This window comes from Excalfactoria chinensis, chromosome 3 (genome assembly GCF_039878825.1).
Source record: "Excalfactoria chinensis isolate bCotChi1 chromosome 3, bCotChi1.hap2, whole genome shotgun sequence".
Classification (NCBI taxonomy): domain Eukaryota; kingdom Metazoa; phylum Chordata; class Aves; order Galliformes; family Phasianidae; genus Excalfactoria; species Excalfactoria chinensis.
The window spans coordinates 82,683,195-82,699,053 of record NC_092827.1 but is presented as its reverse complement, the minus strand read 5'-3'; the positions used below and the strand labels follow the sequence as shown (position 1 = coordinate 82,699,053).

The 15,859-nt window shown below is 41.0% G+C and overlaps 1 protein-coding gene across 4 annotated transcripts in view; it reads left to right on the top strand.

Annotated features, from left to right (window-relative positions):
• The first annotated feature begins 755 nt into the window (after positions 1-755).
• Positions 756-15,859, top strand: part of MTA3 (metastasis associated 1 family member 3) — a 116,426-nt gene continuing 101,322 nt past the window's right edge. For 3 of the 4 annotated variants that reach the window (XR_011903076.1, XM_072331898.1, XM_072331897.1), the window contains exons 1-3: positions 791-948; positions 2,757-2,824; positions 4,076-4,169. Coding sequence is in view for 3 of the 4 variants with exons in the window: in XM_072331898.1 (XP_072187999.1) it covers positions 921-948; positions 2,757-2,824; positions 4,076-4,169 (190 nt within the window). In the remaining variant the exon portion in view is untranslated. Of the gene's footprint in view, positions 949-2,756; positions 2,825-4,075; positions 4,170-15,859 lie in introns of all 4 variants that reach the window. The other variant, XM_072331899.1, reaches the window with a different exon arrangement.

Here is a 15,859-nt window from a genome sequence, read left to right as displayed (position 1 = left end):
ACTTGAAACACTGGGGGAATTCATTTTTTCCTCTCAGGATGAACTGAAAATCTTGCTTGGTACTGCTCGAGTTGCACTCAGAAAAATCTGGGGTGTGAAACACGTAACAAATCACCACCATCCCAGCAAGAGAAATGATAAAAAAGCCCTTCCCCTCGAAGGGAGCAGCACAAAATTGGCCATAAAGTATGTAGATGGTTTGTGGTGGTGCAGACCGTGTACAAACACAGGGAGGTGCCTTCCTGCAACATCAACGCCGATGTTTCTCAGGCACCCCCCTCATCAGGTGATCCGAGAGCAGCTCCTTCAGCCCTTCGTTAGGCTGCGGGATCTACCTTTGTCCTGTCGGGGATGCTTTCTGCCGCCCCTCGCCGAGCACAGCAGGCAGCTTAAGCCACAAAGCGTGCTCCTGGGTCACATCCCGCTCTCTGTAGGGAGACAAACCCTCTCCCAATCGATCATCAACAGGTGCTGCGCGCACACGCGTGCCAAACTTTCCCCCAGCTGCCGCAAGTAGCCGCCCACGGGGAGAGTGAAGCCGCTTGGCTGCGGGGAACAAAGGCCCGAGTGGGGCACAGTCACAATGAGGCATGGGGGCTCGGCCGCGGCACGCCGACCCCTCGGAGGGAAGCCCCACCTGCGGCCGCACCCCCAAGAAGCCGGCGGGCTGCGGCTGAGCCCCACGCCCGACCCAGGGTCGGTGTGCGCGCTGAGGGGGAGGCGGCAGGGGCGGTTTTTAACCCCTTCCCCGCCCGGCGGCTCCGGAAGCGGCGGCCCCTCGAGGCGCGGCGCTGTGTCCTGTGCCCGGGCGGGGAGGGCTGGCTCAGGGTGGGGGCGAGAGCGGGGCGGGGGGGCCGCGGGAGCCGCTCCCTCCTCGCCCAGCCCGGCCCGGCAGCGGGAGGAGGGCGCAGAGCGCAGACATGGCGGCCAACATGTACCGAGTAGGAGGTAGGTAGCGGTGGGGCAGCGCCCGCACGGCGACCGCGGCTCCGCGCCCCGCAGAGCTCCTCACCCGCCGGGCTGAGGAGGGGCTGCCCGGTTCCCCTCGCCTTCCTTCTACGGCGCCGCGGCCCCGAGCGGTGCACCCGAGCCCTGCTGGGGGGAAGCGGAGGACGCAGGTTCCTCCCCGCAGCCCCGCGCGCAGGGTGGGAGGCCGCCCCGCGCCGAGCGGCACAAGGGCAGCGCCGCCCTCCGCAGGGAAGGAAGGAAAGAGGGAGCGGCGGCGCCGGCTTCTTCCCGGGCTGTGCATGGCCGCCCTTTGCGGCTCTCGCGGTGGCCGTGCGGGCTCGGGCGGCCTGGCGGGCGCTGCGCCCCCGGCCCTATGGCACAGACGGGCCCGGCCCTGCTGCGGCCTGGCGGGCCCGGGCGGCGTGGTGCGGGCGGGCGGCGTGGGGCTGTCTGTGCGCGCTGCGCTGCGGGCCGCGCCTCGGAGCCCTCCGAGTTCCTGCGCGCCTCCCTGCATCTCCTGGAGATGAATTACGCATCCGCACGGGTAGATGGAGGGGATCTGCCGGCCGGGCTAGGTCGTTGGTAGATGGCCGCTTGGCGTACGGCGGGAGCGAGGAGTCGCTTGGGAGCAAAACAAGCATTGGGTTTCCCACCCCCAACCCGTGGAAACCGACTCTGATAACTTTCCACCCCCTCCCTTCTCCCCCGCCGTGGAATGAACGTGGCTCCGTTCCGGTGCTGCCGCTCAGGTGCAGCGTAGAAGTTCGCTTTTCGCTCCTGGCTCCCGTTCCTTGCCAAGCACGATGCTAACAGGGAGCCATGCCCTCCCACCCATCTCTTCAGTCTCTTTTGTGTCAGTTTCAAGGTGTGCTGACATACCTACCGCTCGCCCTTCTGCACACTCCTTCATCCAGGCGTTGAGGCTGTAATCCCATCAGCCTTTACTCATAGCAGTAATCCCCTCCCAAGCAATGCTGTTGACGTCTTGGTTGGGTTTGTTTCTTAGGTCATCACTGAGTCTCCGTTTTTTTTTGCTGTGATCTGAAGGGTGAGCGATAACCAGAGAATCTTACTCTTCCTTCAGTGCTGTTTGAGCTTCCTGAGGCTCTGCTTGGCTTTAACCTCACGTCAAAGCATCGCAAAAGGTTTTATACATCCATATGGTTCCTCTCACTCCCTATTCTTTTTAAATAAAACTTGCGAGACACATCATGCAAAAGTCAGATACTGAGCGCAGTGTGTGATTGTCATTCAATGGCTACTTTTTTGTTTGACACAGGTTTTGAGAAACCTACAGTAGGGAATGTTTTGTGTGTTGTTTTTCTGTTTGCTTCTTACTTGGTAGTAGCTTTAAGGATATGAGCAGATTTCCATATATTCTGTGAGAATACTCTTATTGTAATGATCCTAGAAGAGGTTTTGGCACAGGAGAACATCACATCACAACTTGAGGCTCTGTTACTGTTGAATGTAGTTTACGTGTTACTGAGCAGAGATGACAACAAAACCAAGTATCATAAAATGCACCATTACTCATTCAGACAACTGTGTTGGTGCAGCATGTGATAATGGATGTGAGGTAACATATGTTACACAGGTATTATTCCTATAATCTAGAAACTCGCTAAGACCTATCTTCTTAAATCTCCCCTAACGACAGAATGGTTGAGGTTGGGAAGGACCTCTGCAGGTCACCTGGGGGTCACTCTAGCTTCAGAAAAACTTTTGCGCACAAAAAAAATATGTGTGTTTTTATCTGTATTATTTTTTGAAATAATACAATGTCTTTTTTTTTTTTTTAATTGCAGATTATGTTTATTTTGAAAATTCCTCCAGCAATCCGTATCTCATTAGGCGAATTGAAGAGCTTAACAAGGTATGCAAACATCCAAGTTTCCTGCTTAGTTTTCAGCAACTTTCAATGCGCTTTAACAGAACTGAGGGTGACTTAAACATCCCGAGAGATTTCAGTTGGTAGAATTTCCTGCATCTTTTTTTTCTTCTTTAGGATTTGTTATGCATTTGTTTGTATTTCAGGTATTAAAACCCTGCTGTGTGATAAGTTGCGATTCCACCCTGTTATCAAAAGAAACGCCCAGTTTATCATTCGCAGTGAACAGGAGTTCCCTGTTGTTAAAAGAAAAAAAAAGAAAGAAAAAAAAAAAAAGAAAAAAAAAAAAAAAGAAAATCCAAATCAATTGTGTGGATGATTGAGGAAGTTACTAAATTTAATTCTTTTCATGATGATGAGGCTGAATCCATCTGGAGTGATAGCAATAATGTAATGTGTCTGCTTCTGGATATGTAGGTAAAGACTTGTAGGTGTCAGTGAGACTTTTCAGTGATCCAGTAACAATACGCAGCTCCTGTGGATGTTTCTTACGTTGCTTTTTGTAGCTTTCAATGGAGGCTTGTGCATTGAAATTGAGACTGTATTCTCTGTCTTTATGCCGTGTGTATTTTTATATAGGGTGTGGAGCTTTTTCAGTGTGTGGGAAAGGCATGAATATTTCCTAGTTCTGATACTACTATAACTATTAAAAATAATAAAGCAGTGTAGTTTTTTTTTTTTCCTATTTCAATAAGCAGTGTAAGTAATTACTAATAAACTGTTATGTAAAAAGTTAAGCAAAATGCTTATCATGATGTAAATAAGGATGATATATATGTGTGTGTATATATACATATATGGCTAATTTATCTTGTAAGCTGAAGTTAATTTTTAAACACACCATGTCATATAAAATACGACTGGAAAAAAATGTTGAAGTACTCACTTGTTGATGTAGACACTTCAGTCTATAACTACATCGTATATATGTTATATATTTAAGTCTTCACAACGTTCTACTGCTTCTTATGTATTCTTATGTTAACATGCTATTGGTATTACGTTCCTTAGTAGCTGAGTAATATACGTTACCATATGACTAAATAGTTATAATCAATACAGTAATTTATATCAAATTGATTAGTCCACGTCAGGAAGCAATTTCTGCAATCCTATCTCAGTCCGGGTATTCATGTAAGAACGGCTTAATACAAGGAAAAAATGCAAGAGGGGGATGTGCAATCTGTGTTACTCAGCTGAGCAGGGACACACTCTGATTGAATTTATCTTCCATAGACTGCTAATGGAAATGTGGAAGCGAAAGTGGTGTGTTTCTACAGGAGAAGAGATATTTCCAACAGCCTCATAATGCTTGCAGATAAGCATGCTAGTAAGTAGACTGCATGGGCATTTTCTCTTTTTATCACAGCCTGTTCGCTGTTTGCACTTCAAATGTCTTTGGCATGAGTAATGTGTATTTATATTAAGAATTAATTAATATCCTGTTAGATTCTTATTGTTATCTGATATTGGCCCTGTTTCCAGTGGTTGTTTCTTGGAGTTTTAAACAGTACCTAAAATGAGAGGAACTCTCTTTTTCAGTGCATTTATTTATTTATTTTTTAATCTCAAATACATAACCGTATTTCTTTTTTATGTCAAACGTGCATATTGGGCGTAAGTCGTTTTAATCTTTAGAGCATTGACTGCAATTTGATTTGACTTGGTAAATGATGGGGTGATGGGACTCTTAAGGAAATACCTTACAACTGACCTAAGGTCAAATTCTGGTAATGTTACTTGTGTGTACCCACCATGAAGAGATACAGCAAGGTTTTGGCTTTAATTTGTTCTTTCACTAGTCTTATTTAAATCACCTCCAATTCATTATGTAGCATGAAGTTCTAGCTTGGTTTTAAAGCAAGAAGAAATCACATACAGAGTAATTTCTATTTCTTTTAAGAATGGCATTTTCTACATGCAGCACAATATTTCAGTGAAAGAGTTCTTTTGAAAATGATCTAGAAGGGTGATTTAAGTTCTTTTGCATACACTTTAGGATTATTGTTGACCTATTTATGATAGTCCACCTCCAGTCCTTTCAGTTCTTCTATGTGAAATGTGTAGAAATGTGGAGCTTAAAGTGAACCTCGCTAAACTTTCCCACACTTCTCTTTTCTGTATGGGGGAAGGGAAGGATGAAAAAGAAAGGTATTGTATTGGAAATATAAGTTTTGAGTTTGATTTTTGAAACAGAAATCTTCAATTTCTGTTTTAAAGGAAAAAAAATAAGTAAAAGAAATGTTAGTTTTCTTGGCATCATTCAATCCGAAAAAGTGAAGAATGATTTTGTCTCCTCTGTGAGGCATAGATTGCCATTTTGTCAGCACTTCAGCACAAAGGACTTGCTGACGGTCTGTTCCTCTTTCTCTGCAGTATGCTAGCACTGCTGTGGGGTCAGTAGAAGCATGAGGGAGTGTTCTGCTGTGCTTTCCATATTGAGACTCCCTTGCTGTTTTTATGTGAGAAAATAAAGATGTGATTTCTATCTGATCCAACAAGCCTCTATAGAATGCCTCTATGTTTTACAGGTAGTAATTCTTAGAACCATTATTCTTAACGTTTAATTTTCTCCATGGGTGCTTTCTCAGTACATGATGCTTTTCCTTCTGACCAATCTGCACAGCTAGATTGTCTTATGAGATCTTTTTTTCATTGTAGAGGATGGCACGTAGTGTAAAATTGCTGGACTGGATCTTCATGCAACTCGCACAACAGATGTATTTAAATGTCAAATCAATTTAAATGTTTTGTTTCTGAAATATCAGTGTTCTGCTTAAAAAATACGATGTACGTAAACAAAATATTTGGATATTTATGGACAGAATGTTTGTATGACTGAACATGCTGGTGCTTCAACATTCCTACCTGGATTTGTTTAAAAATGAAGGTTGAAAGACAGGGGTTTCTGATGAAATGGAAGTTCTTGTTCAACCACTGGTTACTCCAGTATGCATGTCCAGAGAAGTCTCAAGTATATGCTCTGCTTGAACTTTTCTAATGGCGTTTTTCTCTTACAAGTGATTGTTACTTTTCCTTACTGAATGTTGAAAACTATCCTGAGTAAAACATGTTTTGAGATCTTTAGTTGGGTGAGGGGTTGGCTTTTTTGAGCAACACCGCAGTTTACAAAGGTTAAATTTGGTAATGTAGACATAGGTTCTATCTAATAAGCTAAAATGCCTTCATAAGAAAATAATTAGGAACTTCAGTCACTTTTTTTTCAGTAACTTGAAAACGTTTCAAACCTATTTTAAACAATATTTGGGAAAATTGAGTGAATTAGGTCTGTGGAATGGTCACAGGTAGGGAATTCAGCATACTTCAAATCTTTAAAAAGATTTGGGATATATATATGTCTATAGAAAAACTGAAGGGCAGAATAGTTGACCTGATACTCAGGTATAGAGGAGTTCCCTTAATTTGAAATCATCTACCACTAACGTATGGGGAAGTTGCTTTCCTTCCTTTTTTTTTTTTTTTAACCTGGTGTTTCTGGTGAAACTTAAGAGGTAGCATTTTTATTTCTCTACTAGCATTGTGTTTGCCGTTCTTGATCTGGAAGTAATTTCATTAGCAAACTGTAGGAACTTGAATCTAGGGGAAGGTGTTCAGTGTTTTATGAGCCCTTGAAAGTAGTACATTTTCCCCTTTGACTTCTGCTGACACACTGATAAAACTGTCTGATAAGGCCAGCTTGAAAGCCTACACAAAATATTGGCAAGATGTACTTCTTGATCCTCAACAGTCTTCTAAATAGAGAAGCTGAGTTCCATCAAGGTGCAGTGCCCAGCAGCTCTTACCTGGTAACTGCTGCTGTGGGGTCATAGGGAAGGGGGTCTTTCCTTCCTCATGCAGAGTTAAGGCTGGCTTTGCAGGGAGAAGAGAGCAGGCAAGAGCTATTGCAACAGATGACCAAAGTGCATAAGAAATTAACTTGGAGAGATTGAACAAAAACACAGCTCATTAAAATGGGAGAAGCAAACACAAATGGGTGGCATAACAATGTTTTCTTACCAGTGTGGGAAGTTGTAAAAAAATTGCCAAATGTAGTTTGATCTTTGAGATGTAATTGATTCTTTAGATAAAGTGGGGTTGTTATAAACATTTTAGGGAACGGTTTTGATAGCTGGGCTTTGCTGAGCACGAATTTTGGGTTACAGTGAAGTGCTTAACTTGTTTCCTTTCTTTGTTTTTTTTAAGTGCTGTTATCTTTATTTCCATTTTATAACTCCATATGCTCTTTGTTGAGATCGCTTACTGTCTGTGCGTCTTATAGTTGCACTTTTTAAAGGTCTTTTTTAATGCTTTCTCTCTTAAATGGTCAGGTTCCTTGTCTCATTGCTATACAACGTGGTATTTCTCCTCCAGGATTTTGTTTATGCTGTAGAGATTTCTAGGAACAAAGAACCAGTGAGACTAGTGATCAGGTGGGTTCTGTGGGACGTTTGAAATCTCTGCTCAATTCTTGGTCTGACTCTGATGTCTCATGATGATAAATCACACGTTCTCTCTATGCTTTTCTTTATCTGCAAAATAGTACTTATGATGAAAGTTCTTATGTGGTCTGAACTGATAAAAGTAAATTAAATGTAGCTACACTTGTACATTTTTTTTTGTCATCAGGTTTCTGAGTATGTGGTTGCTGCTGCATAGTGCTCAGCTTTAGGTGGAGCACATGAGAATTCTTTAATCCTCTCCAACCATTCATGAAACACAGCTTAAAGATTTGCTTTTCAGTATTTTTATCAAGAGTAAGTGAAACTAAAATAGGAATAAGGCAATTCATATATTCAATTCATAGAATAATTGTATGTGTGTAGAAACCCTGGGGTTTTACTAAGGGACTCGTAAGCAAAGTGCCTAAAATGCTTTGTGCTGTTGTTTTTTCTGGGATATGTATTTGGTAGGATGTAATTCAAAACTTTAATAATCCGGTATTTCTGGATTAGTTTTGTCCAATCAGGTGATAACGGCCAGAAAGGTTTTTTTTTTGGTGGTTGTTGTTAGTGTTGTTTATATCCTGGTTTGTTTCCAGTACAGTACTTTTTGTACATAAAGCTATAGAGCTGCTAGTAAAATGATAAAATGAAATAAAGGATAAAATGACTCTTAAATCAAAATCCCTGCTGAAAAATCATTTCATAGTGTGAGACTTCTTGTTACTAACTTTGTTTTAATACATTAAATGATTTAAATTGTCTTTTGAAGTCTTATATGACAACTTAAAATTGGCTATTTTTGTCCTCTTAGTTCCCTTGAACACCTATTTTTTTTTCCCAGCATAAGTTTACTTAGAAGTGTGTTTTGTCGAATGAATGCCAGAGATGAACGTTAATTCTTGCATTGCATGTGACCCATTTTATCCACCTTTGTGGATCCACCCAAATCCTTTTGGGTCTTACTTATGGTTGCGATGTGAGGGAAAATGGGTATTCAGAGTTCAGGTGTTCTGTTGGTTTGTTACTTTTGCAGTAGTGTGTAACTGTTCTTTTTCCACAAGATTTAGTAATCTACATTATGTTTTCTGTGAGGGTGCATCTTATATTTTTAATTACACTAGGTGAGAAGGCTTATCTCTTGTTGCTGCTAAGAAAATAAATCTGTTGGTGTTACCTTATGATGAAGTATACCATTTTTCTGAGTGTTAGGAGGAAGATGAGCTCAAGACTGGGAGGGCAAAGTTGGAAATCAAGGATAAGGAACATTTCTCGAGGAGGAGGGTTGGCTGCTAGATATGCCTGAGGAGTGGGTGTGCAGACTTGTGTAACTGGTACAGTGAGATGCTGCCTTTATAATTTGAAGGCTTCTGTAAGCGTAACTGCTGTTTGTTTGCAGATTAGATGTTTTCTCCTTCTCTAGTACCAGAGAAGGAAGAGAAAATGATTTTTTTCAGCCTAGAGTTTCTGCCCTCTTTTCTTTGAGAAGAAGGCAATTTTTTTGCTAGTGTGTCTGAGCCAGCCATCAGAAGACTCAGGCCTTTGCTTAGAAGATGAAATGGCAAGCGGGTACAAAACAAATGTGGTAGGCTAGGAAAGCCTGGGAGAATGAGCTCCAGTGGATCTCTTGCTTGAGACTGGAATTTTACATGTTATGCTTGGTTTACATGTCTCCATAAGTTGACTGTAAATAAACGCTAGCTAAGTTAAGTATGTGATGTTGCTTCTGGGTATCCTCAAGTCTGTGATGTGGTAAGACACGCCTTAGGAGGACTATTTAAGAACGATACCAATAACAAATTCTTAAATCAGTGGCAGTGTAGCTTTTATGCTAAGGTATTTTTGTATTAGTTTAACTATCGCTTTCACTAAAAATTAGTTTGAGGGAAAGTTATTTCAAAGGAAGACGTGACCTTTTTGATCTCCAGAAAAAAGGGAATGTGAAGTTTTCCTTCATTTACCCAAGAGAATTACTTCAGGTTTAATTTATTGGGGAGGAAGTGCAGAACTCGCTTAAATAAAGCAAGCCTTGTCCAAAAATCACGTCCTTGTCGCCAAGGAGAAACTTGTCCCAAGGCTCCCAATTATCTTTTTCAAGGGTGCTTTGGATATTCTCATAAATAATGTGGTTTTTTTCCTTCCATTTTTGTGCAAGAACTGTGTACTTGCCTTTTTTTGGTTTGTTTGCTTTTTGTTTTTCCTCAGCGATAAAAACAATAACGGAACAGTAATAAGGAGCTCTTTGCTTCTGACAGTCTTCTTTCTGTGAATGACATTTTGGAATTAGTAGTTAACTGTACTGAATACTGTCTCATTAGCCAGCTTACTGTCAGCTCTAAGTATAGTGTGGAATTACTGACTTCTGTGGCTGTTCAGTCAGTTCCTTTGGTGCAGAATGTTTCATTAGATTGTGAATGTTCATATTCTCTTAATGGAGTGAATGGGTTATTGACCAAGTCTGTAGTTGCAGGAGATTGTAGCTCTGACAGTAGACTTGCAAGAATGTGTATTTTTTTTTCACTTGAGTATGTTGGATCTCCACTTGAGTACATAGGACATTGTGTGTTAAAATTATTGTATGTCCACTATGTGTACTTTGTGTGGCTGATCTAGAAACTAGCTGCTAGCTTTAGGTGTTAATCTCTTACAAATAGACTCATAATTTCAGACAGCCATACTTAGAAGTGTTTGGTTTTTCTTTTAACTGTAAATTTCAAACTCTTGTTTTCAGCACACGCAGTTTAAAGGGCTTAAACACGTTGCTACCAATCTCTATGCATGTAAAAACAAACAAAAACCAAAATCTGGATTAACTTTGTGAATTTGCTGCGAAGAGTAGAAAGCTGCAAATTACCAACTTCCGTGTATTTGTACTGAAAAAAACTTCCTGTATTTATTCCTTGTTTACTGAAGTTATTTATTTAGTAGGGAGTGGCTCGCTTGGTCACAAAAGAAGGAGGCACTTCTTTAGCTCTACCCACAAAATAAATTCTTCATGTTTGAGTTGTTGGAGGGGAGGCAGCGTTCACAGAGAGCAGTCTGAGCATTGTGCGTTCTCTATATCCCAGCTTCTTTTAGTATTTGTTCCCATTTGGCCAAGCTTACATGTGTGCATCAGTATTGCCAGACTTACTGTTTTTTGCTTTTTCTTTGATTTGTGAACTGTTGTCTTTCAGATATTGACTTCTTTTTACCACCTTAATGTTAATGTTGCCGGCCAGTGTGTGATCCTACAGTTTTCTTAATGACCTACAAAATATAGTTAGTTTAAATTGTTATTATTAGTCATAATTGTTTGTCTCCCAAAGGTAAAGAGTGTTTCACACCTTCTAGAAACATTCAAGATTGTGGAAATCTACTGTTCCCATCTTTTCCCCAGTGAGAAAAAGCACTCAAGGCATAAATTTTAGTCTAAAAAAATTCCACATTGCTAGGTTATCTGTATCTTTAAAGCTCCAATTAGGGACGCATTTTACATCTTCAAAGAGTTCTCTGATCATCTATTTGAATCAGTAGTGTGTTCCTTACAGATCCAAGCGGTGTAAACTCACTAGTGATATAAAATGACTTTTTTCCCATCTGACAGTGGCAATTAGGTGTATGAATCATGGGTGAGGTCTGGTGGTTTAAAGGCTTCTCAGCAGTAATTCTTGCATATGCCTACATTGCACAGTGAAATGAAGTCTGTGATAGCTGTCCTCAGTCGTACTCATGCATGCCTTTAAATTCACACGGGATGATAAAGACAGGACTTATTAGCTTGGGAAAGCTCTGTGTGAGAAAGGACATGGTGCTTCCTACTCAAGCTGACAGCTGAATTTGTGCAGCACTGAATAGTTTGGTGTGAGGTATTACAGAAAAGGTAAAGATAGCAGATAAGATTAATATGTAAAGTAATTCTGTGGTTTGCATTTTTTTACTTTCTTTTTTTTTAATTTTATTTTTTAGGTTTTTTTGGTTAAATGTAGCCTGCATGAATAACAGGATATGGGCTCAAAGTTACCTTGTATGTTGAGTTTGATGTGCCCTGGACCGCATGGAGTGGCAGAGTGGGTGTCTGGAATAGCTGTGCTATTTAGAGACGTGATTTGCCTGTCTGATCGATACTCTGTTTTTCCCCTCACTGTTTGTAGCCCTGCCTTCGCAGGGGAGGCTTTGTTGTGTGAACCTGTTTATATGTGCTATGCAAGTGCTTCTGTGAGGATCCTGGCAGAGAGATGTTTTATTCTAATGTGGAATGTATCACGCCCATGAGCAAAACAAGTTTGACTGGTGAAAAGTGCAGTTTTACCAGTAAAAGCCTGTTTTACATTAAGAAATTCTTTAAAGAGTTCGGAGAGCTGAGTAGTTCATTTTGGCTGTCGCAGGCTGTCTGAATCCAAAACTTGTTTGCAGATTTACCATCTTTGTGCAGATTGCATCGCTGATGGGATATGCATAAAGTGCTATGTACTCATACATCCGGAGGTTATGTAAATACATGTGTTTTGCTACTCGTATAGCAGGTTAAGCATCTATCAAAAACTAAGTTAGCTGTCTTCCCATTTTGATGTGCCAAGTGATGGACTTGAATTTTCATTTGTGTTCTTGGTTCCATTAGGGATTGTGAACAGTGTACAGTGTTGAAGATGGTGACTTGTTGCAGCTTCCTGTATTAAAAGTCCAGCCTTGTTTTGGTTTAAATCAGTGCCGAAATGCAGTGTTGGCAGGGTTGGTGGCCTATGGTCTGGTCCTACAGGTCACTGTACAGGCCCTGTGCTGTGTGACAGTTCCTTTGGGCTGGGTCCTTTGTTGCTGCCCTCAAGATTAAAATACTGATGTTATTGTTCTCTATAAAGCTTCAAGGGGCCAAGAATCATAAAGAAAAAGGGCTGTGACAAATGGACAGCAGTTGTAAATTCCTAAACGTGAAATTTTAGTGTGTCTTGATTAACTTTACTCAGGAACCGGATACACAAATCCCTTTCTTTCCTTTTTTTTTAGTTTTTATTTTTTGTTTTATTTTTTGCTATACTTTCTTTTTCCCCCTGAAAAATCAAACAAAAATTCAGCCCTTCTGGAAGGAGGCAGTGTAGAAGATAAATAATTTGTGTTTTATAAGCAGAATCATATGCCATCCTGAGTAGGGGGAGGAAAGTGCTTCTACAATCTGTGCCTTTCCTCTGCCAATAGATTTTGAAAAGCTGTTCATACCTGCTACTGCGGATATAAATCAGCTGTTGGAAAAACAGTTTAAGTCTCTGAAACTCTGCGGTTATTATCCTAACTTGATAAAAGAAAACACCTGTATAGATCTTAGATATGAACTCTGAGTTGGTTCTTGCAGAACACTTAAACGTTTTTGTTGCGAGTAGTTCTCTATGTGATATGTGTTGGGTGTTTTGTTTTTTTTTTAAATGTATTTATTCTGTGTTTTGTTAAGGAGAAGCAATTATACCACTTGGTAACTGGTTCAGTCAGGCGATCTTTAGCTGTTTTTAAAGGAAAGGCCATCTAAAATGGTCTTGCGAGCAGGTGGTTTGTGTAGACAAGTTTAACTGGTGGGAAAAATTGCTAATAGGATTGGTCTCATAGAAATGGAAGATAGAAATTTCTCCCACTCAGTATCTAATAATTAGTCATAAAGGTGAAGATTTGATACGTGTCCCATGACTACCTTGGTATCAAATGATTTGTATAGTGTTTGTGCTGCTCTGGAGGGATTATTGGGTTGAAAAGAGCAGAATCCTACCTACGTGATGACATTGCTGCAGTTGGCCTTCATATTTCTTGAGCCAGATGCTAGACTTGTATTTTTGTTCTTCTTGAAGAGCATCAAATTGCCTGCACTTTGTGGGTAGTTTGTCAGCCTGGATATGAAGGCAGAACAGAAACTTTTCACTTGCCTTGCTGCCACAGCCCTAGACATACTCTTACACTTCAGAAAATTTACCAATTGGCCTCTGATTCAGTTGATGAGTCTGATCCAGTAAATGGTCACTGGAAATGTTAATCATAATGCATGTAGCTTTGTCTATGGCGCAATGTTGAGTGTGCTGTTTTGCAAGGAACTGCTAAAGGGAATGCCCTGCGCAGAACTGTTGCCAGCACATGCTGCAACAGGTTGTTGCAGTTTATAAAGGTGTATACATGACAAGACACTTTTTGATTTCTGTAATAGCATATTTTCCTCTTTTGAAGTAGTTACTATTTGAATAAATGAAACAGAAACCAGGTAGGCGGGGGGAGGGGTTAAAAAGTCTACCTTTAGGTTTTTGATGCTCTGTTGCCAACTTTATTTCATCACTTCCTGCATATTACCATTTTCACACTTCTTTGAAACCTTTCCATTTTGAGGTGTAGTCATAAGCTATTTTGCAGCACCGAATAGCGCTGTTAAACCATAGCATGCTTACTCCTGCATTTATTCATGTAGCATTTAACTTATCATTATATATTTCTTCACGTAGCACATTGTGATTCATACTGCTTGTAAAGGTAATCCTTCTCTGCCTTCCACCTACAAGGTCCTTGCTCTCAAAACCTCCATCCATCAAGTTTTGGAATGGGGAGTTTTCTACTAATGAGAATAGCCACGGTTTTCATTATGCTGGAGGACTAAGATAAACATGAAATAGTTACATGTGACTTTAATCCTGGGAATTGCTACGGTAGTTACTATGTAACATAACACTTAGAGATATTGAAACAATCTTGTCCTTGGGTTTAGAAATATTTTTCTACTGGGGAGTAGGTGTGGCATCCTAGTTCTTAATGGTTGTGGAACGCAATTATTTCTGACCTCCTTTAGAAAAGTGATGATATCGTTGTGTGGGAGGATCACTTGGTTCATTGTGTAAGAAAAATGGAAAACCCCGTATAGACAATGAGTGTATATCTGTGCTATCCAGCAGGAATTAAAAGTACACCTGCTCCTTGTAAGCACAACCAGCCAGTGTTTGTTTTTTCTACCTGCTAAATTGCTAAGATGCACACATGAGGTAGTAGTATGCTATCAAAATGATTCCCAGTCCATACACATTGTGTTTGAGATTTCGAATCCTACCTGACAGTAGCAGCAAATACCAAGTGGATGTCACATACAGTCTGAGGGCTGCACTAGCAGGCATGGTGTAAGCAGAGCTGATTAATTCAGCTTTGGTAAACACTTTCTCAGTCAAACTGACTGTATAACTGTGCATCGTCTAGCTCCCAAAGTTGATTAAACTGCTTCACTCCAGCACTAGGGGGCTAAATATCACAACCAAGTTAGTACAGCACAGCATGTGGTAAGAAACCTCATGCAGACTGAGCAAATTGGCCAACTGCTCACTTAAGAGAGCACTTCATTCACTGTAGAAATGGACTCGTTCATAAAGTTAGTCTTAATTTTTGTCTTTTGTATTCATTTTAACAGGAAACAAAACTACACTCTATTCTCTCAAATCTCTACTTATATTCCTTTCTCCTGTAGCGTCCAACTGCCAAATGCATGCTTGATGCTTTTGCTGCAACAGGCTGAGACTCTCACACTGCTATCTTTCCTTTGATATGTGCAGTAAACTTGCTGCTGTTCAGCATTCTCAACCTTTTATCTATAGGTTTCAAAATATGTTGGTGATACCTATCATGTATATAGATTTTGCTCTACTTACACCATGCTTATAATACAGCCTATGCAAAGAGAAAAAGGTGTATTGGAAATCATGGAATTTTAGAAGCTGTTATTGAAGTCCAGCTGAACGGCACTCTGAACTGAATTTTACACTGATTTAATACATTTTTAAAAGTATTTTAAACTTGGTGAAGCTGTTGTAACACTATAAATTGCTTAAAGTGATTGTTAATGCCAAGTCTGGCTCATGGGAAGGAAGAGGCCCTGATTGCAATACAGGATGGAGATGGATAGGCTGGGAGGAGCAGCTCTGCAGGAGAGGCCCTGGGAGTGCCAGCAAACAACCGGGCACTATCAATATAGGTGGCATACCAGTTCTCTATACTGTATTGCCAGGCACATAGCCAATAGATGGAAGGAAGTGGCTAGAAGTGACTTTCCCCTGTGATAACTCAGCACTCCAGTTCACTCAATTTTGGGTTCCTGATATAGGAAATTTAATGATCTATTGGAGGAAGTTCAGCAGAGGCCACCACAGTGATGGAAAGGAGGCTGGAATGCTTTCCCTGGCAGGATAGATTAAGGAAATTGAGCTTGTTCCACCTGGAGAAGTGCTCTGCTAATATGTGTGAGGAGGTTTTAGGGGTGATGAAGTTGGGCTCTTTGCAGTAACTAAATTGTAACAAGTGCAGTTCAGATTCAGTACAAGGAAAACCATTTACACCATGAGCAATTTGCCAAAGAGACTTTGTGGTCTGTGTTGTGTATCCTGGGCTGACCTCACAGCCTGTGCCTGCTTTGTGGAGAAGTTTGCGCTGGAGACATCCTGAAGCCCTTCCAGCCTGAATTATTTGTGTTTCTGTAATTCTGTAGTTCAGCTAATCTCTAGCTGAAACTAACAGCAGTTTGCTGGCAACAGAGAGAGAACTTCTTCCTCTTGAAACTAAAGACTTGCTCCTGATGATAACGTCCAGTGTTCAATATGAT